This window comes from Phyllobates terribilis, unplaced genomic scaffold, assembly GCF_046119375.1.
Source record: "Phyllobates terribilis strain yellow unplaced genomic scaffold, ASM4611937v1 Scaffold_3__8_contigs__length_932513732, whole genome shotgun sequence".
Classification (NCBI taxonomy): domain Eukaryota; kingdom Metazoa; phylum Chordata; class Amphibia; order Anura; family Dendrobatidae; genus Phyllobates; species Phyllobates terribilis.
Genome location: NW_027362763.1, coordinates 1,642,504 through 1,667,961, shown reverse-complemented (window position 1 = coordinate 1,667,961; position 25,458 = coordinate 1,642,504). Strand labels below are relative to the sequence as shown.

Sequence of the window (25,458 nt, the reverse complement as noted above, 5' to 3'; positions counted from 1 at the left end):
CCAGTTAGCATTTTCGCTCCGTGGCAGGGACTCTCTTAGCTTTTGTTCTTTGTCCACAGCTTGGAAGCCACTTTCACTCAAGTTAGAAGAAAACATGGCGGACTGTGCGGAGCCCGCGTCTGACCTCTCGCCTGTCAAACCTGACCTCTTACTACGAGTGAAGCTGGAGAACGTGGGCAATGAGCAGAGCTGCCAGACATCCGCCCCAAAGATGGAGGCAGGAGAAGAGGAAGACCCTAGTGAGTGAACGTTAGGACACCCTATAAGGCGCTGCACTTGCTGTATTGCATGATGGGACTTTTTTTTGTGTATCCCACTCTACAAACGCTCACCTCTTTTTATACGGATGCCTAACTTGCTGGGGAAGCAGTGAGAGCTAAAAAATGTCCTCAGAAATGTAACTGACGAACCTGCCAGTAAATTACATTGCATGTGGTCCTTGCCCCGTCTATTCAGTGGCCACCACAACGTGTGACTATCTCAGCCTGTGTAATCCAGGGCCAGTCCTGTGCCCCTCTGCTACTTTGGGCCACCCTGTGCCCCTCTGCTACTTTGGGCCACCCTGTGCCCCTCTGCTACTTTGGGCCACCCTGTGCCCCTCTGCTACTTTGGGCCACCCTGAGCCCCTCTGCTACTTTGGGCCACCCGGTGCCCCTCTGCTACTTTGGGCCACCCGGTGCCCCTCTGCTACTTTGGGCCACCCGGTGCCCCTCTGCTACTTTGGGCCACCCGGTGCCCCTCTGCTACTTTGGGCCACCCGGTGCCCTTCTGCTACTTTGGGCCACCCGGTGCCCCTCTGCTACTTTGGGCACCCGCTGGTACAGAAGTCTTTTTCGCCTCAGTTTAGTTTGTTTTTTACATGAACTTTCTTTCTCCTTTCCAGGTAGCGCAGTGTTTAACCCCAACCTGGCTTTGTGGATCAAACAAGAGGAAGGAGTAATGACCGGGGAGCCCAGCTCTACCCTGAAGGAGGACAGCACACTCCCTGCCGTGGAGGGTAAGCAGGCAGGTTACACGAATAAAGCTTCTGTACCATCATCTTCTCAATATTATAATGACCAATCCTTCACTAGAGCAGATGATCGGAAGCCCGTTACTACTACAGTTGCCCAGTAGGGGGCACAGTCTATGTAAATAATCACAATCTGAGTGGCTCAGAGCTTCTAATCTGCATCTACGTGAAGGAAGGCAGGTGCTGGGCTCGTCAGGTTCTCGATTAATGGCCTGACTGGATGGAGAGGACAGTGCTTCAAAGACGGAGATCATCCCAAGAATCAAAAGAAGTTGAAGAAAGTGCGAGGAGGGGGGAGAGCTCACTGCAAAACAATTGGGAGGGCTAGAGAGCACATGAGAAGCTAGAACAAAAGTCCTACTGGAGGCTCAACCCCTGTGCTGAATGGTGTCGACCCAAATAATGATTCCCGCTAACAAGTGGGTTGGATCTGCCATGTGTCGCGTGTTACCGAGAATACAACGTCTTTGTGTGCCTTTCCAGTTTGATCTTGGACTCTTAATCTTGGCCCGTGCTTCTCGGACACTCAAGACCCTGCTCATCCGTACACCAAGGCAAGGAATGCAAGATGATCGCATGTACTGATGGGGGGGAGATCTGTACCGTCCTGAAACGCGGCGACAAATTAAAGATTCCATTGTCCTTTGAAGAAAAATGGCTTCATTAAAAACCGGCATAATGCATCTGGGATAACAAACCTTAAAAAGCAGTCGCCACCAATCACAGTGGGATCAGCTGACCACACACACACGTGTAAAATTTTGGGCACCCCTGGTCAAAATTACTGTTATTGCGAGCAGTTAAGCAAGTTAAAGATGAAATGATCTGTAAAAGTCCTAAAGTTAAAGATTACACATTTCCTTTGTATTTTAGGTAAAAAAAAAAATTATCTTTTCATTTTTTTATATTTTAAAAATTACAAAAGGGAAAATGGGCCAATGCAAAAGTTTGTGCACCCTCGGGAATTTTTTGTGCTCAGATAACTTTAAGGTTTCAGACCTTAATTAGCCTGTTAGGGTTATGGCTTATTCACTATCATTGTTAGGAAAGGACAGGTGATGCCAATTTCTCAGCTTTATATTAATCCGGCTTCCTCTAATCTTGTGCCAAAAACCAGCAGCCATGGGTTCCTCTAAGCAGCTGCCTAGCTCTCTGAAAATGAGAATGTTGGAGGACCACAAAGCAGGAGAAGGCTATAAGAAGATAGCAAAGCGTTTTCAAGTTGACCTTTCCCCTGTTTGAAATGTAATTAAGAAATGGCAGTTACAAGGAGCGGTAGAGGTCAAGATAAGGTCTGGAAGACCAAGCAAAATTTCAATGAGAGCTGTTCAATTGATTTCTAGAGATGCAAATCTGAACCCCCACCAGACTGCAAAAGACCTTCAGAAAGATTTAGCAGACTCTGAAGTTTGTGGTCCATTGTTCTACTGTTCAGAGACACCTGCACAAATATGGCCTTCATGGAAGAGTCATTAGAAGAAAACGTCTCCTGCATCCTCACCAAAAAATGCAGCTTCAGAAGTGCAAAAGAACATCTCAACAAGCCTGATGCATCCTGGAAACAAGTCCTGTTGACTGATAGGGTAAAATTTACCTCTTTGGCCACAATGATCACAGGTATGCGTGGAGAACAAAGGGCAGAGAATTTCAGGAAAAGAACATCTCACTAATCATTAAGCATGGGGGAGGCTCAATCATGCTTTGGGGTTGTGTTGCAGCGAATGGCACGGGGAACATTTCCCGGGTAGAGGGAAGAATGAATTCAATGAAATTTCATCAAATTCTTGATGCAAACATAAAACCATGTGTAAAAAAGCTGAAGGTTAAAAGAGGAGGATTCTACAAATGGATAATGATCTTAAACACACGTCACAATCCACAATAGACAACCTCAAAAGGCGCCAGCTGAAGGTTTTACAATGGCCCTCACAGTCCTCTGATCTTGACATCATTGACAATCCGAGGCGAGACCTCAAAATAGCAGAGCATGGAAGACGCCCCAGGAATCTCACAGAACCGGAGGAATTCTCCAAGGAAGAACGGAGGAAAATCCCTCAAACAAGAACTGAAAGACTCTTGTCTGGCTACAAAAAGCATTTACAAGCTGTAATACTTGAAAAAGGGGGCGCTCCTAGGTACTAACCATGCAGGGGGCACAAACTTTTTCATCGGCTCATTTTCCTTTTTGTAATTTTTAAAATAAATAAAATATATATTTTATATAAAATTTTAGAGATCATTTCATCTTCCAACTTTCTTAACTGTTCACAATAACAATAATTTTTGACAAGGGGTGCCCGAACTTTTAGATGCCACTGAATATATATCCAACTGCATGTATATATAATATATACACTAGGCCAACAAAGCAACTCGTGGAATATGGGTACAAGTCGAAACATATCAAAACAATGCAAAAAATAGCAATATATTTTATATAGACAGTATGTGTCGGAGATGAAAAGACAGTGGCATAAAGTGTTAACAAATACCCAGAAGTCTCTCCAGATCATCGCTCTTCTTCCTACATTCCACATAAGAAATAATTGGAATAGAGAGCTCCTCCATTAAGGATGGAAGAGGGAGAGAGACCTCATCCCAAGAGGAGAGAAGACGGCCTGAAAAGAGGGAAGAGAAATCTAGCAAAGGATCAGTACCTATGCGGAGCAAGAAAAGGAGGAGTGAGCATTGCTATAAAAGAAAGTGAACCCCGTACAAGATGAAGAAATGAGTAGAGAACTCAACATTTTAGAAGGAGGGATCGAGAACTTTGCCAAAGGATGAAGAAGAATAGATTGCTCTAAGGCCAAAAGCAATTGAGCGCATAGTCTTAGTGGAAGAAGAGTACTAGAGTGCAAGAGACGTTAGTGGAAGAAGAGTACTAGAGTGCAAGAGACTGGGCAGAGGACACGATCACATCCTGAGTTGGAGGATGATGATGTCCTCTTGTCCCAATTGAAGGACATGGAGAAGAGAGTCGGGCAATGAGTATGAATTGAAAGATCTTGACCCAGGGAGACTTTTATAAAAAAAACATAAAATCGTTCACTTTAAGAGAAGAAGTAAGCTCAACCCAAGAAGAAGAAAATGGGAAGAGGGCTAAGGAGGTGGAAGAGCAGAGTCCAAAAGGATTTGGTCTGAGTCTAAGAGGAGGAGCAGAGAGTTGATCCCGAGAGGAGAAAGGTTAGGGGGTAGAATTGAGTGTGAGAGAAGGAGTGTTTGTAGCTAGCTCAGGAATAGATTAAGATAAGGAAAGATCAGAGTCTAAGAGAAGTTGGCTAAGAAGAGGAGGAAAGAGTTTGGTGATGAAAGAAGAAGAGGAAAAAAAACAGCTGAAATGAGACTACAAAGCAGGAAAGAATAGGGCTTGTGTGGAGGTAGAAGAGGAGCACGAAAGTTGCTAGTTGATGGGTTGGAGTTGGGCGGATTGGTCTGGGTTCATTCTCTAAAGTACACAATCTTCCTCTCTATGGTGAGTCCAGGATCCACATCCACTCTCGTTGGATTACTACTTTCACTTATTAGCATTGTAACTCAGTGCTTCTTGGCTGTAAGCAATGATATGTATAACAACTCAACTCCACTTTTACAGGATCTTCAGTATATGTGCAAACCTTGTGCCGATCATGTACTTGATCCAGAATGTGTGTATTGTATAGGTGACATGGATGATGCTTGGCCCGATGGGACTTAATCTGAGTGTGCCGCCCATCTACATCCCTCCCCCCCAGCTCCCATCCATGGCTGGCATTTTGTAGTGTAGCATATAATGCCTATGTGCCGCTATTGATTCACATTCAGACATAAGTGTTAAGTTCTTGCACTCAGCTATGGAAGGGATGGATACAGACGTGTAACCTCGTTCATTCCTGTCCCTTCCAGCATCGACTCTACCCCTCAGCTCCGAAGGGACGCAATCGCTGCCGCCTTCCTCAAGAAAACCGCATCGCCCCCACTGTGACAAGACAATATCGCACAAGCGAAACGGGCTGAAGTTACGAGACAAGATTCTGGTCCTCTGCGCCTACGAGAATAACCAGTCGGTCGGCTCATTGGCTTCTCAGTTTGGAGTCAGCAGAGCGCAGATCGTGCAGATCATCAAACGGAGAGTGGAACTTCTGGACGCTCTGCAGAACAACGTTAGCGGAGATCGTATCCGACGACGGCGGAGGACCACCAATGACAAGCTGAACTCTGCTGTGTGGGACTGGCTGCTTTCCATACGGGACACGGATGTTACATTATCTGGCCGCATCATCAGAGAGAAGGCTCTGCAGATAGCCCAAGACATGGGTATCCAGGACTTCAAGGCCTCAAACGGGTGGTTGGACAGCTTCAAAAAGGCCCACAACATCCACCGTAGCTCTCTCCCCTTCTCCGTGGCAGCACTGGGTGGGATGGATGACTGGCTGTCCAGTATGGGTGCCACGGATGACAGATAGCAGGCATCTCGCCTCGCCAACATAAGACTGCCGGACACTTCTAAGTGTATTTATTTTCAGAATGTTTTTATTTTGTTAGATAAGGTTTATTATCCCAGTGTTTTAGGGGGGTGCAGTATATATTTACAATGCGTGCTGCACTGGCACCGGGGACTATATGTCAGTCAGGGGTGAGGGTGATCAGTCGGCCCCCTGTGTATGTGACTAGGCCGTGCTGAATGGTCTGGTCTTATTATGGGCGGAGGAGAAGTTTGGTGGCTTACGGATTAAGGTGAGCAAAATAAAAATGTTGTTCTGTACAGTTCCAAGGTTACACGATGTTCCCTGACATATATTGTTACCTGTCTTCTACTCCGGTCTGGACCGTATTATATGGCCTTATTTGCTGTCTGTTACATTACGGGTGATGTAGTAGTTTTGTATAATGTTTCTCATTCTTCCTTCTCACAGATGTTGTCGCCATCGAGCAACATCCTCCAGGTCCCGTAAAGTCCATAGAAACTGGGCAGCCTCTACCTGAGACGCTGGTGGGAAACCTGTTGCGGTATTTTGATGAGGAGAGGGAAAAGCATGCCCGTCTCAGCGGGGCTTTTTCAGGCCTCCCTGTACAGCCACAGCCGCTGCTGACTCCCGTGGAGGGATCCCAAATCTTCACCATTGACTGGGGTCTCCGAGGGGATCAGACTACTGTGGCCAAACAGTATAAATGTCCTTACTGTGAAAAAAGCTTCCTGCGCAGCACTCAGTTGAGGGAACATGAGCGGACACACACAGGAGAGCGGCCATACCAGTGTCTAAAATGCCCCAAGAGTTTTAGCCGCAGCACCCAGCTGAAGGACCATCAGCGTACCCACACCGGAGAGAGACCGTTCCAGTGCACAGAGTGCGGCAAGACTTTCACCCACAGCTCTAACCTCATCCATCACCGGAGGACCCACACCGGTGAGAAACCACACAAGTGCAACATGTGCCCCAAAAGCTTCAGTCAGAACTCTGACCTCAATCGCCACCAGCGCACCCACATGTCGGGAGACCGCCCCCACCAGTGCACACGCTGCCACCGAACGTTCATATACAAGTCTCAGCTCCGGATGCACAGCCGTGTCCACGTGGTGGAGGACATCCTGCAGGGGGTGGAGAGAGGGGCTGGAGCAGCGGATCCGACGTGGACTAGCCCACCACCATGACCCCTTGTACATGAGCTGTCAATCACCACAGTCACTGCTCTTGTATGTTTAGAGTGTCCTCATCACCACCGCCCAGCCCTAGTCACGAGAATGTGTCCTGCTGCTTTACAAGGGTCATATTACTTTCTGGGCCAGGGGTGTGTGGTGAGGAATGGTGCTGCCTGGATCTCAGCAGATCTTCTGAATACATGGGGTGGTGTTGGGGTACTTTATGCGGTTTACTGCCGCTTATGAATTGCGGGTAATTAGCATCGCCTTCTGCAGGGAAGACGTATGTGGGGCGGGTGGAGAGGCCCTTTCATACTTAGAATGAAAGAACCATCAATGTTCCCCACCCTTCCAGAGACTAACGAGCCATCATTATCGTCATCTTCCTCATAAAGAGCTTTAAACAGCCTCATTTATCTCCCCGATAACTTGATTCCATGCCACCATATCCCGACCTGCCTAGAGGACGATGAGAATGTTTATGGTTCTCCCAGTGTTCCTCTATAATATGGGGACCATCAGTAATATTACAGGTGTTCGTGGCTTGCAAACTTCTCCAAATCTGTCAATTTCCCAATATCTCAATCCCCTCTCTAACATATTTAGCTCAGTGCAATCCTTATAGAGCAGGGGTTCAACCAGTCTCAAGGGCCCCGAATTGAGCTTAAAGTGATTTTAACATCTGAAACTCTTGCATCATAGTGAAACTGTGTATATATGATGGGCTCTTACGACTCTAGCAGGAGACTGAAGGTCTTTCTTCTCGTACTTGCTCAATAAAAGAAGAGGTCATATGCAGCACTCCCCATTGTGATTTATGCTAAATGGGTGAGATCATGGCCACCATACCCACCACTTTCTACAGTGCCACACAGGTTTCGAGCTCTCTTCTGCTGATGTAGGGATCCCACACTGCACAACCAGTAGCTTCCCGTCTGTGCCGTCACCTGTGCTCCTGTTCTCTCTGACATAGAAGAAACAAGTAAGTGACAGACTGGTGGACGGAGACCGGACGGTGTTAGGTCTCACACATTGGCAAAGCATGTTCGATGCTCCCGGGATGTAGGATAAGTGATATCTGCTCATCCTGTAACGACCCACGGCTGCTGTACTCCATGGGGAGAGCAATCTTTGCCTATCCCATTACCTTTGTACCATTATAGGGTAAATGTAATCCACAGCACACCCCCATGCAAATTTCAGTCTTGATAAAGTATGTGATCCCTTTGTGGCGACTGATTGTATTCTTTCCTCCAGGTATCAGAAGTTTTGCACTTGAGCGCAGATATTGATGTAGAGAAGACAAGACGAGTGGTGGGGGGTCGCTAACGTGTGTGTGTGTTACATTATTGTACACCATTAAACAGTCACTGGTTACATTCTTACCTTGTACCTTTTAGCTGGAGATCGTTAGTCTTATTATGTTCCTGTGCGCACCTTAGAGTAACACACATCCTTGTCCTGTCTATTAGAACATCCATGTTCTGCATAAGGCGGCGTTTGTATGGTGAAACCCATGAGGCCATCTGCCGAGGAAACAGGGCTGTGGAGTCGGTATAAAATGTACCGACTCCAACTCCTAAAATATATAATAAATTGGGTGCAGTCGTTCAATGCAGTTTGTGGGGAATATTTTTTTCATAAGAATTTGGGAAAGTTATGAGATGTCCTATAAATGTCTGTCCTATTCCTGATCTCAGGGTCTGGACTTTTAGCTGAGATGAATCTGTGCTACAGTAAATTTATCACTTACACATGAGCCGTGTATGAGGGAGTCAGAGTCGTGGAGTCGGAGTTTGTGTCATGGAAATTGAGGAGTCGTGGAGTCGGAGTTTGTGTCATGGAAATTGAGGAGTCGTGGAGTCGGAGTTTGTGTCATGGAAATTGAGGAGTCAGAGGTTTGGCTTACTGACTCCACAGCCCTGCGAGGAAATCTGACTACTATTTTGTTAGGGGTACGCTTATTTTTCAGAGCCTCCCTCCCCACACCCCCTTTCTCCCCGAGCTCCATAGATCAGTTATGAGATTATTACCGCAGAATATCACATGATTTATTTAGATCAAACATTTCGCTTATCCACAATTTGTTTCCTCCCACAGCTCGTGTTATAGCTGCACCATCCTATTTGGTAGGGTCTCTTCCTATTTGGTAGGGTCTCTTCATCTTCAGATCCCTGGTCTATGAGTAGAACACAAGGACTTTGTAAATCTCTAGACCACAATGCTGAGATTTCCAGAGACGACACGCTGCGTTGTCCACCATTTTGGAATCGATGATACGGACAGTGGAGTAGTCTTTTATATATCTGTGCTAGATAACGACTGTGGGGGAATATCAGAACTGAAAGAAGACTCAGATTATTCAGTAGGTTCAGGTTCCTTGAATTGTAGTTTTGGACACGTGATTGACTTTATCAAAATATGCCATCATTAAGTCTGAGGTTCACTTTTTGAAATTGAAATCTCAAGCCCAAAGGGTGAGGCCATTATGCATGTTTACATTATTATGCAAGTCCAAAACATGTGTTACTTGTGTCCAAGTATCTCTCGTCTGTTCAGATCCGGCCTCAGAAGTATAACGTAACATTTGGGGAGGAAGATGCAGCTCATAAGTCCAGCGCTGGAAGCCAAGATGGCAAACACCTGCACGGCTACAGTATATTTACCACTGGTGCTCAGATAAGCCGGGATGAATGAGATCCAGACACAGCAGAAGACCAACATGCTGAAAGTGATTAGTTTGGCCTCATTGTAGGTTCCTGGAAGGTTCCTTGCTAGAAAAGCTGCAAAAAAGCTTATCATCGCCAAGAAGCCCATAAACCCCAAAGTCATGTAGAAGAACAACTTATGTCCTTCATTACACTCAAATATTATCTTGTGGTTTTCTATCTCAGTGTTCAGTGAAGGGAAAGGAGGAGACTTGTAAAGCCAAACAGAGCAAATTATAATCTGCAACCCGGAACAAAGTCCTACAACGTGACGTGGGATTACTGGTCCTAACCATTTCCTCAGAGGACTATTAAGTCTGGTGGCTTTAAATGCCAAGATCACCATGATGGTCTTTGCCAGGACTGTGGAGATGCTGATGGAGAAGACCACGCTAAAGAAAGTTTGTCTCAGTAGGCAGGTGACCTTCGATGGTTGACCTATGAAGACCAAGCAGCAGAGGAAACAGAGGATGAGAGACACCAACAAGATGTAGCTGAGCTCCCGGTTCGTGGCTTTGATCATTGGAGTGTTTTTGAATCTAATGAAAGTCAGTAAAATGGAAAGGCCCAGAAATGAAAACAATGTGACCATTGACATCAAAATACGTCCAAGAGGCTCTTGATGGGACAGAAATTCTATGATTTTTGGAACACATCTGTTTCGTTCTTCATTCGACCATTGGTCTTGGGGACATCTGAAGCATTCAACTGCATCTAAACAAGGAAGTTCGTGTTATAATACAATACTTTTGCGCTTGAAGGACATCAGAGCTAATTAGGATCTAGATCCCAGACATTAATTTCTTATTCAACTTGTAAAGGAATTTTTGACTTGCGTTTAGATATTGTATGTCCATTGGACCTGGCCCCTTGTATCGAAATGTAAAAACGATCAAACTGATGCCTGTGTAACTATGACAGCATATGGTTTTAGTTATTTCTGCTAAAGATGTGATGATAAGGGAGCAATTGGTTTTTGAAATGGGAGTCGAATGAACTTTTTTTCACAGTGAAATTTGCAGGCAATATGAAATTGACGACAAAAGTGTGCGTGGCTCCGAGGCGTCATAAAACGTGCAGGGCTTACTAGAGAACAGCTCTTTTTATGTGTACTGGCACAGTAACCATAAAGTAGCACAATGAGAATCATGTAACCTGCCTTGTGTCAGATTTATTCATGCCATGTGCCCAGTCTCCAAGGCTTACTTGTGCTGTTAGAAATTTCTCCGGCAGAACATGACACACAGTCAAAACAGCAGAGTGGTTGTCCCAGTCTCGTGACCCGCCTGGATCCAGGGGCACAGCTTCCACTGCACGCAGACTCTGGGACCTACGTAGAGAAGGAGCTGTCAGATGTTGGTACAACCTTTAGTATGTGTGACAAGTATCCTCTGTGAGGGTTAGATCATCTCTGTGTTATGCCTTATTAATCCTACCATACTTCTAGAACCTCCTGAATTGTGATGGTAAGAGGACAGCTACGTGTACATTCAAGGCCCATGGTCAAGGGAGGCCAATATGTACAAAACAGGTGAGGAACACAAGTATAGAACAATAACTTGGCCTCCATGTTTCTCAAAATAAACTTTCTCTTGATTATCACAAGATCTTAGCAATAGCGGCATTATCAGTGAGTCACACTGAATTGTACATCTTGGCATTAGTGCTTGAGGTCATTGCATTAACAAGATTCCGAAACTGAATATGGTGTAATAAATGGATATATACTGTATAAATATAAAAATTTCCTAGATCCTGAACCACTAAAAAATTGGAATTCTTGTAATCTCATCCATATGTCTTACCTGGGAGAACTTATCATTCCAAAGAATCAAGCTGCTGTTTATGACTATCCTATGACCTGATGCACCTGAGGGAGTAAATGACCCAACCGTCAGAAGCTGGAACTGTCCACCGAGGATCTGAATGGTCACAATGTCGTATGAAGCAGAAATGTCGCCATTGTTATCAAAAGTGACAAGGTCTCCAGACGGCGCCTGAAACGGCATCTTCTTTAGGGATCGTAGAACCTGTAAATCCATGCAAAGAAAACTTACCAAAAATGCAGTGACCATTTTCAGGTAGGACATTCCCACTTGCATTCAAACATCCTCATAGTTACTGAGCTTGGCAAATTTTCCAATACAGTTACTCAACTTCTGAATGTAAGAGCCACAGAAAAATGTTAGTGCGTCCACCTAGCCATATTAGCTCCTATCTATCACTTCCTGCTTCGGCTTTGCTCAATGGTCTGCTCCAGCCACTCACAAAGATGGCCACACACTGGACCTCATCTTCACCCACCTCTGTTCCCTTTCTAACCTCTCTAACTCCCCTCTCCCCCTGTCTGACCACAACCTACTTACATTCTCTGCCCTCTCCTCTCCAGGTCCACAATGCCCACTTCACAAACTTGCACACCCTCGCAGAAATCTCAAACACCTTGACCTACACTCACTCTCTGAATCCCTTCTCCCTTTTACAGGCATAAATTCCTTACATGACGCAGATGTTGTTGCTGCTTTATATAACAACAGCTGTAGATCTCAATTCGGTTGCCCCTCTAACACATACCAAAGCTCGCACACTCAACAGGCAACCCTGGCACATTAACCTGACCAAAGAACTGTGAATGGCCTCCAGGGTTGCTGAGCGGAGATGGAAAAGATCCTACTCTAACGAGCACTTCATCGCATTCAGACAATCCCTCACTATTTTCAAGTCCACACTCACAGCAGCAAGACAAACATACTTCTCATCTCATATCCTCTCTCTCTTACAACCCCAAACAGCAATTCAACACTTTCAATTCTCTCGGTCCCCCAGCGCCTCCTCCATTTTCTGTCATCTCAGCTGAAGAGTTTGCCTCATTCTTCAAAGAGAAGATTGACACCATCAGACAAGGCTTTTGCCTAAAGTCCCCACAGCCCCTCCTCACATCTACTCAACCTTCCACAAAAACCAACTTCACCATTACAGAAGATCAAGTTTCCACTCTACTCTCCAAATCACACCTCACCACCTGTGAACTTGAGCCAATCCCGTCCCACATCATCCCTTAACTTACCACAGTCTTCATTCTAACCCTAACCCACCTCTTCAACCTGTCACTAACAACCGGCATCTTCCCCTCATGTTTCAAACATGCCTCGATCACACGCATCCTCAAAAAGCACTCCCTTGACCCATCCTCTCTGACTAGCTATCGCCCCATATCACTTCTCCCCTGTGCCTGAAAACTACTGTAACAACATGTCCACCTTGAACTGTCCTCCCACCTCTCCTCATGCTCCCTCTTCGACCTCTTACAATCTGGCTTCCGACCACATCACTCCACTGAAACTGCCCTGACTTAAGTCACCAATGACCTACTCACCGCCAAATCCAAGTGACACTACTCTGTCCTCCTCCTCCTGGACCTGTCATCTGCCTTCGACACAGTGGACCATTCCCTCTTACTACAGACTCTCATCTCTTGGCATCACAGACCTGCCCCTATCTTGGATCTCCTCTTAGCTAACAGACCAGACATTCAGCGTCTCCCACTCACACACCACCTTCTCATCTCGCCCCCTATCTGTCGGTGTCCCCCAAAGCTCAGTTGTAGGGCCCCTGCTCTTCTCCATCTACACCTTCTGCCTGGGAAAACTCAGTCTCATGGCTTTCAGTATTACCTCTATGCTGATGACACACAGATCTATCGCTCTGGACCTGATATCACCTCCTTACTAACCAGAATCTCACAATGTCTGTCCGCTATTTCATCCTTCTTCTCTGATAGATTTCTAAAACTTAACATGGATAAAAGTGAATTCATCATCTTTCCCCCACCTCACTCAATCCCCCCCATCCGACGACTTATCCATCACAGTTAATGGCAGCCCACTCTCCCCAGTCCCACAAGCTCGCTGCCTCGGGGTTACCCTGGACTCTGAACTCTCCTTCAAACCACATATCCACGCCCTTTCCACTTCCTGCCAACTCCAACTCAAAAATATCTCCCGGATCCACACATTCCTCAGCAAAAACTCTAGTCCATGCCGTCATCATTTCCCGCCTCGACTACTGCAACCTCCTGCTCTGTGGCTCCCTTCTAACACTCTCACACCCCTTCAATCTATCCTGAACTCTGCCCGACTAATCCACCTGTCTCCCCGCTATTCCCCGGCCTCTCCTCTGTCAATCCCTTCACTGGCTCTCCATTGCCCGGATACTCAAGTTCAAAACCCTAACCATGACATATAAAGCCATCCACAACCTGCCTCCTCCATTCATCTGTGACCTAGTCTCCTGTTACATACCCGCACGCAACCTCCGATCCTCACAAGATCTCCTTCTCTACTCCCCTCTTATCTCCTCTTCCCACAATCGCGTACAAGATTTCTCCCGTGCTTCCCCCCTACTCTGGAACTCTCTACCCCAACATATCAGACTCTCGCCTACCGTGGAAGCCTTCAAAAGGAACCTGAAGACCCACCTCTTCCGACAACCTGCAGTAACCACCGCTCCACCATACTGCTGCACGACCAGCTCTACCCTCACCTACTGTATCCTCACCCAACCCATGTAGACTGTGAGTCCTCGTGGGCAGGGTCCTTGCTTCTCCTGTACCAGTCTATCATTGTTAGTTTTGTTTACTGTAAGTGATATCTGTATTTGGTATGTAACCCCTCCTTATGTACAGCACCATGGAATTAATGCCGCTTTATAAATAATAATTATAATAAAAAATTAGCTTTCCTGCTTTGCTCTGATGAGGTGTAAACACTCCCAAACATGTGTCTGCAAATGGAGTTTTTGGGTTAGCTTCCTAGTCATGTGAAAAGGCACATTAAAGGGTCGATATTGACTTTTAGGATTTGTACAGCCAATAGGTGGCGCTAGAATTCAAGTCCTCTTCTTTCCTTAAGAGGCTATTTGTCAACCATGTACACCGTGACAGTAAGGATTTGTTCACACACACGCTGCATTTTTTGCCACAGAAAAACGCAGCATTTTACTGTACCAGGAAACTTAAGGAGATTTCCAAAATTTTACCCACACGCTGCTTATTCTTTACCTTGCAGATTTGACTCATCAAAGTGTTTTTTTTTTTTACATCTGCAGCATATTAAATCTTTCAGTGTTTTTCACCTATTCAAATGCATTTGAAAAAGCGCATGCAAAAAAAAGTGCCGATTTTACCCAATGTTTTTCCTGCCAATGTTCTGTTTTTTTTGGCTGCAGAAAAATTGACTTCAAATACTCAATGTATTCACATGGCCTAAAGATAGCTACTAGCATTTTAGGTGGCAAAGTGTTCTAGGAGTTTATAGATAGTCTGACTGTGTGGGTCTCGTCTCAAGAGAAAACAACCAAAATTACCTTTTTTAAAAAAAAAAAAAAAAAATTATATATATATATTTTTATCACGAGCATGGTCAATAAAAGAATCTCCTGTTGACTGCAATTTGATTGTTAGCTGTTCGTTGTATACGAGAATATCTCGCTAGAGGATGGGTTCAGCAGAGTCATTTCGAGATCAGAGGTGTCTTAACAGAGGGCAAGGTCAGCAGTCATCACTTTTCTGACCCAATGCTCTTATGATCTCCTCACTAGGACGCAGTTGGCAAACTCATTTTATCATTTTAAGTCCCCTTAATATTACAAGATTGACTTAGCAGAGTCATCATTAGCGAGTGAGTAATCTCATTAGAGGGGGGTGACATCAGCAGTCATCTCCTCTTTTTAAGCGTGCGTCAGTAGGGCCCTATCGTTGATTAAGTTCAATAGTCATTGTAAAGTACTCATCGTGCGATTTAATGAGAGCTCGTACTGATGCAAACTTAGACAAGGCCGCCCCCATCATTTCTTGAGACACTTAATATTTTATCACATTTTCTCCCATTCATTTAAGTTCACGTGATACATTCCCTTTAAATCAACTAGACTTAAAGTAGTCCAGGAAGTAAAAAAAGAAAGTGGCTGATTTGTTCCAAAAACTATGCCACTACTGTCTACGGTTGGTACTGCAGTTCAGCCTCATTGACTTTAAGGGAACTGAGCAATGAGATAAAACACCCAAACCATGGACACATGTCACTGTTTTAAGAAGAGAGCGGCCGTGTATTTTTCTTATCCTGTACATTACCTTTTATCTGTGATTTATACTCTGGTTCTGTAAATGACATGACTCTTGTTAAAGATTCTACATCAGGATTTAAGATGTTACCTTCCAGGGTCTGATATCGCTGACATTGCCACATGGTTGATAAATTCTTCCTGATGGGCATTGGAGTAATGTACGCAGTGCATGAGCATAGGCATATACAGCCAAGTAGGCATGGTAAGTGTAGCTAAGGTCAAACGTCTCAAATAAAGAAGGTACCATCACTTTAAGATCTTCATTGTGGGTACAGACTAGTTCCTGAGACCCAAAATTGGTTATGTTTTTCATGAATTCTCCATTTCTCCATGTGCAGTTAAAAGCAGTTTCCCAAAATGGCTTAATAAATGGATGTGTGTAATATAAGGAAGGATTCAAGTTTTGTAAAAATGTCTCAAATCCTGGCATTGCCCCAGTATTAGGCATTAACCCAATGGTCCCATTCAGGACTTTCCATGCTTTTTTGGAGAAAAGTCCAGGTGTTATTGTAAATGATGCAGAAGAAATGAAAATCTTCCCTGTAACTCCCTCGTCATACATTGCGTCAAGGAGAGACTTCACGTGGGGCTCGGTACTGTGAAGGATAATCATGTTCACGGAACTTTCACGTATGACATCCACCACCCGTAGGACTTGTTTTTTTGAGTAGCTAAGGTGGATCTTTTCAGCAAAAGCCACACAGCTTCCACTTTTCTCTATTTCTGCTCTTATCACTCTCCCACCCTGCTCTCCGACATCATTGTCTACAATTATCATTCCGACCCATGTCCAACCAAACCGACTAAGCAGCTGGGAGAGAGCGATGTTCTGAAACATGTTACTGGGCACTGTGCGGAGGAAGGACGGGAAGTTCACCTTATCACTCAGTGCTGAAGAGGAGGCTCCATGACTTATCTGGAAGAAACATTACAATTTGAGTGGTAGGTTTGGGTGATTCAGGACTTGCCTAACCTTCTAAAACCACTCTAGTTGGTCATGGGGGTTACCAATACTTTTTCCCAGCGCTATTTGATGCAATCGTACAAGATCTTTTGGATAATGGGTCAATGGGAGAGCACAAAGGTCTGTGTTTTTAGATGAACAAATAGATTTATAATGAATGAAATTTGTTATAATTTGCCATAAAAGTTCATATTTGCCAGTATCTGACTTTTTCATTTGATTTACAGAAGTCCAGCAAAATAACGTCTCTCCGTTCAATTTTTTTGGTTTCTTTTGCGGCCTGGGATGGGGTTAAAAAAATAATAAAATTAGACTTGTCCTGCCATCGCAACTCAGATCTTCCATCGTTGTCTAAGCCTCACTGTATATGCAAAATCAGTTGTGTGTGCTGCACCTCATGTGGGGCCTCGTCAGAGCTGGAAGATCTGAGTGAGTCAACGGAGAGCTATGGTTTTAGGAAAGGTGAGTATAACTTTTTGTTATGCACTTCTTTCCCTTATGTTATGCTTTGGGACTGAGGCATATTTTTGTGCATTTAATACTTGAACTTTCGACTCCCAAGTGTCTCCACAAATCGATATGCTAGGTGGTGGGTAAAGCTTTGTTCTCGGATTGGTGTTGGCTTTTGGAAGTTATGCAGAAGCTGAAGGCTAAATGACAGCAGGAAAGACTGGTGGCCATACTCTACCTAAAACCTTACTACTCAGAAATAAGCAAATTGATACGCTAGGTGGTGGGTAAAGCTTTGTTCTCGGATTGGTGTTGGCTTTTGGAAGTTATGCAGAAGCTGAAGGCTAAATGACAGTAGGAAAGACTGGTGGCCATACTCTACCTAAAACCTTACTACTCAGAAATAAGCATGCGGTTACGGAAAATTGTTTTCTGAAAGTCATGTGAAAAAAAATAACTATCCCTCACGTAAATTTTTTTTATTTTGTTTTTCAATCTTTGTGGATATGTCGTTTCAACTCAAGTTATACAGAATATCAAGATAGAAGAAAAGGAACTGATGAAAAATTTACAACAAATAGACTTTACATGAATAATTGTTGTACCTGTGGGTAATTGTGAACTCCCAATATCCGAGCAATAGGAAGAGACAGAGCTGAGGCCATGTCTCCAATTATGCCAACCATTATGGAGGTCATGCGACAGTCATAACGGGGGATGGGATTTCTAGCACCAGATATGAGGGACATTGCTCCTCCGATTGCCCGGAGCTCAGACATGCAAGATTGAAGAAGGCTGAAGCCAATCGAGATGTTAGGCAGAAAGTCCGGAGAATTGTTAATTTCATTGATTGCAAACATGAATCCAAGAACATCCCTGTAATAACGGATGTGGAACCTGGAGGTGGCACCAAGACACTGAATTAAACTTTGTAGAATCCAACAGAATTCTTCAGATGCCCCAGAAACGAGAGGTATCAGGTCATTGATGTCATTACCTATAGACTCTCTATAGATACAATGTTCAGGAAGGTCTTATGATGAATTTGATAGCAATAAGTTAAAACCTCCCGGTCTGTTAATAACATTCTCTCTCTCTCATTATTCTGGCATTTGGCAAATATTAAAAATTATGGTAATCCTAATTGTCCTAAAACGGGAAAGGCTTATTCTGATTTCATGTCGGATATTGAGAAAAACCTGCAGATGTGTCTTTTTATATAGTGTATGGAAACTTTTGGTTTCAACTGTATCTGAGCATTTTTAAACTTTTTTTTTTATTTATATTCATCCTGAATTTTAAGATTTCATCTCTCCGTGAACAGTTAAGGATCTGCCAAGCATCTTTGTGCAGGCAAAAATCGCCATTGCCATTTCTACTGTTAACGGGACTGGTCTCGTGCTGCTGTTTTGAGGATCACTGGTTAGGAAACACAGGTGCAGAAAATGCTTACAGAGCTAAGCTGAAGTCATCCATAAGCAATCTGGAGTCGCTGACGACAAAGTGTTGTCACTAAAATGTTGGATTAATACACAAAGTATATTAAAAAAAGAACTTGATGAGCACAGAACTTGCTATTCCATAAACAATGAGATGAACAGAAGACGGTGAAACGTATCTGAAGGTGGCCGTAAACTCGTCTAAAGTTCATCAAAAGCAAAAAGTTCAATCAAACAATTGAAGGTGAAACGTAACGAACAATTGTTTTAAATGACAAGGAACCGACTATCTAGTAACAAAGAAAATGACAGCACTTCCACTATAAGAAATAGGTGTGAACAGGTTCTTACTAAGAGGAGCTACCTCCATATTCAATGAAAAAACAAAGTAGCACTCTAACGCTGAGTATGTGAATATGAAGTATGAAATATGAATAGCATTACTGCTGTAGAAAATAGAAATAAATGGCACTCCACCCCCATGCCGCAGGTGGTTTTAATTGCATCAGGATCTTACTTTCCCACACATAAGCAGACGGATGTCCCTTAGAGAGGTATTCACATTGGTAGGTCCTGACATCGAGAAACGCCTTATCGCTGCTGTCAGGTACACATGAATTGGCCAATTTATGCGCTAAGATTTCTCATTTATTTCTAGATTCTACAGCAGTAATGCTATTCTTATTTCATGCTTCATATTTGTTAGAACTCTCCTGTTAGTTTTTTTCTATCTTGCTGGTCACATGACCGTTTTTGCCTATTTAATCCTGCTCCGCCCTTCTGGCCTTGCTGGACTTCATTGTAATTTCTACTCTTAAGCGAGCCATGTGCTTTGTTACCTTTCTCAGTCAGTTTAGCTAGGTCTTTTGACCTCTATGTTCTATGTTGTTTGTTTGTCTTTTTACTGCTACAATTTCTGCTAGGAGGTGTCCATCTTTCTCCCAGTCCCTACTTCTTGTAGGGATCCCTTCCTCACATCTGTAGGTCTTCGTTCAGACTAGCTGAGGACTTTAGCGGGTCTGATCGCAGGATCAGGTTCCCCGTTACATCGTAGGGATCTAGCTTAGTTCTATTGTAGGGACAGATCTCCTCTCTTTCCATAGTGCTTGTAGCAGATCATAACAGTAAGTCCAGCCGTAATAAAATTCTCTAAGGAAAGACCTCCAGTTTCCTTCATGGTGTCGGTTCAGGATTTGGTTCAACGCCTGCAGGGACTCTCTCTGGAGGTGGCCGAGCTCCAACAACACGTAAGTAGCTGTTCTGGAGCGCATTTTGTGGAGCCAAAGGTATGATTGCCTGATTTATTTTTTGGTGAACAACAAGAGTTTTTTTCCTTTAAAAATGCTTTTTTATTGTATTTTCGTTTGAGATCCAGATCCTCTGGTGATGAATCACAACGCATAGGGTTCATAATGTCACTTTTGCGCAAAGAACCTCAGGGATGGGCCTTTTCTCTCCAACCTAGTGATCCATGCTTTAGATCAGTGGATAGTTTTTTTTCTGCTTTGGGGTTGTTGTATGATGATCCTGATCGTGTCTCATCAGCTGAGACGGAATTGAGACATTTGAGGCAGGGATCAGGTAATGTGGAAAATTATTGTACTCACTTCCATCGGTGGTCTGCTCAGGTGGGGTGGAACGATTCAGCTCTGAAAAGTTTGTTTCTTGCTGGGCTAGGTGAAAGGGTTAAGGATCTGCTGATTGCTTATCCTACACCTGGAAACTTGCAGGAGGCAATGCAATTAGCTATACGGGTGGACAGGAGACTGCGTGCAAGGGTTAATGAGAGTAAATCCTCTGCCATGTCAGCTCCGATTCTTGAGAGGGTCTGTACTGACACTGGAGAGCCGATGGAGATTGGGGCGATGTCATCCCGCTCTCAGGAAAAAGACCGCATGTTTTCTGAAGGTTTGTGCTTTTATTGCGGCAAATCTGACCATTTCATTAAGAACTGTGTGCTTCATATGAACAAAGAAAAAAAAAAGGTCAGTTACGCCCGTATAGCCTGTTTAAACACTAAGGGGGTATTTCTTTCTGCTACTACCGCAGCTCAGGAAGAATTAATTGAATTTCGGGTATTTGTGGATTGTGGTTCTACTCTGAATGTGATTGATGGGGGATTCTTGGAAAAACTTAATTTAAAACCCAAACCTTTGTCATCCCCTATTGCCGTGGTTTCTGTCGATGGCTCTCCCTTGAAATGTGTTACTCACAAGGTTTATGAATTTACCCTCACTATTAATGGTATTCACCAAGAAAATTTGGATTTGGTGGTATTAAATAATTTGCCTTCTCCAGTAATATTGGGGTTACCCTGGTTAAAATTGCACAATCCTGTACTGGATTGGTCTACCAATGAAATTAAGTCCTGGAGCCCTAAGTGTTATGACAAGTGTTGTAACGGGCGCATTGCTGCTGTGGATAAAGGGGAATTACCTGTACCTATTCAGGATTTTTGGAGAGTTTTTTCTGAGGAGGAGTCGCAAATTTTGCCTCCCCATAGAGACTATGATTGTACCATTGAATTTGTCCCTGGAGCGACTCTTCCTAAAAGTCGTTTATTTAATCTTACTATTCCTGAGAGAAAGGCTTTGGAGGAATACATACAGACAAGCTTGGCCGCCGGTCATATCAGACCCTCTAAGTCACCTGTGGCTGTTGGATTTTTTTTGTTAAAAAAAAGGACGGCGGTTTACGTCCTTGTTTGGACTTTCGCGAGATTAATAAAATTACTGTACGCAATCCCTACCCACTGCCATTGATTCCTGATTTGTTTAACCAGTTGGTGGGGGCCAAGTGGTTCTCTAAAATTGATCTCCGGGGGGCATACAATTTGTTGCGCATGAAGGAGGGTGATGAATGGAAAACTGCTTTTAACACTCCGGTGGGTCATTTTGAGAATCTGGTTATGCCTTTTGGTCTTACCAATGCACCAGCATTTTTTCAGAATCTTATTAATGACATCCTGAGACCTTTGATCGGCAAAAATGTGGTTGTGTATTTGGATGACATTTTGATTTATTCGCCTGACCTGGAGTCTCATTGGCGGAGCGTACGTGAGGTATTGCAGTTATTGATTGACAATTCACTTTTTGCTAAGCTGGAGAAATGTGAGTTCGCTGTGCAGAGAATTAGTTTTTTGGGTTACATTATCTCCAGCGAGCGCTTTGAGATGAACCCGGTGAAAGTTCAAGCTCTGCAGGAATGGCCTAGGCCTATTGGTTTGAAATCGATACAGAGGTTTTTGGGTTTCGCCAATTATTACAGAAAATTCATTAAAAAATTTTCTATTATTGTTAAACCTCTGACTGATCTCACCAGGAAAGGTGCTAATGCGGTTCAGTGGACTACTGAGGCCATTGAAGCTTTTGTGTTTCTAAAGGAGAGGTTCAGCTCTGCCCCCATCCTTATGCAGCCTGATGAGACCAAGCCTTTTTTGGTTGAGGTTGATGCTTCCTCTGTGGGGGTCGGTGCGGTGTTGTCTCAGGAAAACAAGGATGGATTACATCCCTTTGCTTTTTTTTTCAAAAAAATTTTCTGAGACTGAACTTAATTATGATATTGGTAATCGGGAATTGCTGGCTATTAAACTCGCATTTGAACACTGGCGTCATCTCTTGGAAGGTGCTGATTTTCCCATTCAGGTTTTCACTGATCATAAAAATCTGATCTATCTTGATGCTGCCAAGCGCTAGGTGGGCACTTTTTTTTTCACGGTTTAATTTTTCCGTTACTTACATCCCGGGTACCAAGAATGTTAAAGCTGATGCTTTGTCTCGCAGCTTTTCTCCCATGGTCGGTGCTGAGGAGGAGGAGAGCATTTTACAAGAAGGTGTTGTGATTGCTGCATTGGACTCTGTTTTGGAAGATGAGATTCTTAAAGCCCAGGAGGATGCCCCATCTAACACTCCCCATGGGAGGTTGTTTGTGCCTAGGACCTTTAGCAGAGATTTGTTTGTTGAGTGTCATGAGTCTCGGTTGGCAGGTCATCCTGGAATTTCTGAGACCGAGACTTGTGGGTCGCAATTTTTGGTGGCCTGGATGGCAGAAAGAGGTCATTAAGTGGGTGCGTCAATGTACTGTGTGTGCTAGATCTAAGTCTTCACATGCTCCTGCTGCGGGGTTGCTTTGCCCTCTGGAGGTTCCTAGTGCACCTTGGACACATCTGGCTATAGACTTTATTACTGACCTTCCCCCCTCTGAGGGTTTCACGGTCATCTGGGTGGTCGTGGACCGTTTTAGCAAGATGTGTCGCTTGGTTCCCTTCATCAAACTGCCCTGTGCTAAGACACTCGCTAAGGCCTTTGTCAAGGAGATTGTCAGACTCCATGGTGTTCCTACTGACATTGTTTCTGATAGGGGACCTCAGTTCGTGGCTCGTTTTTGGTGTGCCTTTTGTGACAGGTTGGGTGTTCATTTGTCATTTTCATCTGGATATCATCCTGAGTCTAATGGCCAGACAGAAAGGAAGAACCAGGATGTTGAGCAGTTCTTGCGTTGTTTTGTGGCTGACAATCAAGAGGGGTGGTCTCAGTTTCTGCCGCTTGCTGAATTTGCTCTTAACAGCCATACATCCTCTTCTGCTGCGTGTTCGCCTTTTTTTTGTTGTTCTGGGAGACATCCGTCTTTTGGGTCATTCTCCAAATTGGTATCGGCTGTGCCTGAGGAGGAGAGTTTTTCCGGTGATTTGGAAAGAGTTTGGACGGATGTACGTGGTAATCTTCAGGAGGCTAACAAAAAATCTAAGAGGTACTTTGACAGGAAACGTCAAGAGGTTTTGTTTACGGTTAGTGACATGGTTTGGTTGTCCTCTAAGAATCTGCGGTTGAGGATTCCTTTTAAAAAATTGGGTCCCAAGTTTGTAGGGCCCTTTAAGGTGCTTCAGGTAGTTAACCAATCTGCTGTTAGGCTGGAGGTTCCTACCACCTTGAAGATTAATCCGGTGTTTCATGTTTCTCTATTGAAAAAAGCTTATGTATCAGATAGAGACGCCACTGCCACTGTTCCTCCGGTGGTGGAGGATGGGGAATATGAAATTTCCGGCATCCTTAATTCTAGACGGTATAGAGGGAGTTTGCAGTATCTCGTCGCTTGGAAGGGTTTCGGTCCCGAGGATAACTCATGGGTGAGGGCAGATGATGTTTCTGCTTCCAGACTTGTCAGAGCGTTTCACAAGAGGTTTCCTGATAAGCCTGGGCCTAGGGGGATACGGAGGATCCTCATAGAAGAGGGGGTACTGTTAGAACTCTCCTGTTAGGTTTTTTCTATTTTGCTGGTCACATGACCGTTTTTGCCTATTTAATCCTGCTCCGCCCTTCTGGCCGTTCTGGACTTCATTGTAATTTCTACTCTTAAGCTAGCCAGGTGCTTTGTTACCTTTATCAGTCAGTTTAGCTAGGTCTTTTGACCTCTATGTTCTATGTTGTTTGTTTGTCTTTTTACTGTGACAATTTCTGCTAGGAGGTGTCCATCTTTCTCCCAGTCCCTAGTTCTTGTAGGGATCCCTTCCTCACATCTATAGGTCTTCGTTCAGACTAGCTGAGGACTTTAGCTGGTCTGATCGCAGGATCAGGTTCCCCGTTACATCGTAGGGATCTAGCTTAGTTCTATTGTAGGGACAGATCTCCTGTCTTTCTTTAGTGCTTGTAGCAGATCATAACAATATTCACATACTCAGCGTTACAGAGTGCTGCTTTGTTTTTTCAAAGAACCGACTATCATCATCTGGAAAGTAGTCATATGAGTTATAAAATTTTTAGCTGATGGTCACTAGTCCATAAATGATCTGTGAAAAGAAAGTTCCCTGAATATTCTAAGGATCCAAGCACATTTTCCTAGCCCACTGATGTCGTTGGGATTGGCCGACCATTTGGTGTACGCAGAGAATTCCTTTCCCCTTCTTGACAGATAATATCGGAAATGAGGAGGCTCTTCAGTGGTCAGAAAAGTCTGGAGAGGACAGGTGTGTGGAAGCAGGTTTCTTTCCTCTCTATTAGATAATTCATGAGCCAAATGTCCTTGTGTATGAGGGAGTCAGGAGAGTACTGTGGGGACTGTAGTAGTTTCCCAAGTGTGTGGGCATCTTTACCGCATTCCCAGAAAGATGTTTCACCCTACTCGCCCAGTTTGAACCATTGTAATAGCCGGTAAGGAATAAAACAAATTGAGGTAAGGATAGGTCACCATCCAATCGCTTCTTCAACAGTTGTCCAACCACCAACCTCCTTCTATCCAATGTGCATGGCCACCTTAAAATTTCAACATCTTATCTCGTTCGTTTTAGATCTTTGTTTAACCCTCCCTTGTTCAGAATCCACAAGGACTATCGAACACTAAATATAATGTTTGCTATGACTGAATCTGGCATAACCTCCTAATTCTTGAACTGAGTACATTCAAGGTGATTGCCCCAACCTAATTCATATAATCAGTTAGCCCAGGAAAAAGACCAGGATCTAAGGTCATTGAAGTTATAAGAATGAGTCTATAAAATCTCTTACCCTTTACAAGACACAGGTTGTGGCCAATCGTGGAAGCTCGGCTGTGAGAAGTCATATCCAGAGTAGACCAGGAAGAGCCCCCCAATGAGAACATCTCCCGGCTGAGTAAAGGGATCCATCTCCCATCCTTGCAGTCTGCAGCCAAAGGCCTGCTCCATGGTGATGGGTAAGGACAGAAGAAAAAGGAGGAGTCTGGTCATTGCCACCTGTCTCTGTACATCATCATGGTCACAACATGGAGTCCTCGTAGGAAGTAGATGTAGGGGAACATCTGGCGTTGATGCTATTTACTCTCCATTTCTCTACCTGTGATAAGAAAAGTCTACATCTTATTCTGTTGAGTGATTTTAACTATTGCTTTGTGCAAACAATGGTGATCTCACATCCCAGCTAATGTCAAAGTGAGGAGATAACAGTTATAGAGACCAAGGCCTAGGCCAAGGCTTGGGAGAGGAAGTAATGGACTGTGCAATAATGATGAGAATTTGGGTTCACTGACTTTGATTTACCTTAAAATGTCTTCTTTTCAATCACAGCTATAGTAATGATCACTCGATAAATCTGGAGAGAGGTCATATGAACTCTAGAGTGTAACCGTTACACAGAAATAAGCGCTACATGTAGAGAAAAGAAGGGCAGATAACT

General features: G+C 44.1%; 2 protein-coding genes across 3 annotated transcripts in view; one reads left to right on the top strand and one right to left on the bottom strand.

Moving 5' to 3' along the window:
* LOC141258654 (zinc finger protein 324B-like) overlaps positions 1-14,037 on the top strand; it is a 31,264-nt gene extending 17,227 nt beyond the window's left edge. The window contains exons 4-7 of one of the 2 annotated variants that reach the window (XR_012318328.1): positions 60-239; positions 884-997; positions 4,895-5,725; positions 5,905-6,035. Coding sequence is in view for 1 of the 2 variants with exons in the window: in XM_073673609.1 (XP_073529710.1) it covers positions 60-239; positions 884-997; positions 5,905-6,641 (1,031 nt within the window). In the remaining variant the exon portion in view is untranslated. Of the gene's footprint in view, positions 1-59; positions 240-883; positions 998-4,894; positions 5,726-5,904 lie in introns of both variants that reach the window. The other variant, XM_073673609.1, reaches the window with a different exon arrangement.
* On the bottom strand, positions 9,156-24,932 carry LOC141257862 (extracellular calcium-sensing receptor-like). Its single transcript, XM_073672871.1, has 6 exons — positions 24,814-24,932; positions 17,480-17,771; positions 15,549-16,376; positions 11,143-11,367; positions 10,544-10,667; positions 9,156-10,051 (listed from the first exon to the last, which is right to left on the bottom strand). The coding sequence occupies exons 1-6, from the start codon at positions 24,930-24,932 to the stop codon at positions 9,156-9,158; spliced, it is 2,484 nt and encodes an 827-aa protein (XP_073528972.1).
* Between the last annotated feature and the right edge of the window lie 526 nt (positions 24,933-25,458).

Bases quoted from the DNA above. Each gene is read 5' to 3' on its own strand.
- LOC141257862 (XM_073672871.1), bottom strand. From the start codon at position 24,932: ATGGATCCCTTTACTCAGCCGGGAGATGTTCTCATTGGGGGGCTCTTC. The intron at 17,772-24,813 runs GTAAGAGATTTT...TGCCACCTCCAG, and splicing joins CAACCTGTGTCTTGTAAAGG to GTTCCACATCCGTTATTACA. The intron at 11,368-15,548 runs GTAACATCTTAA...ATGGATTTACAG, and splicing joins GCGATATCAGACCCTGGAAG to GTTCTACGATCCCTAAAGAA.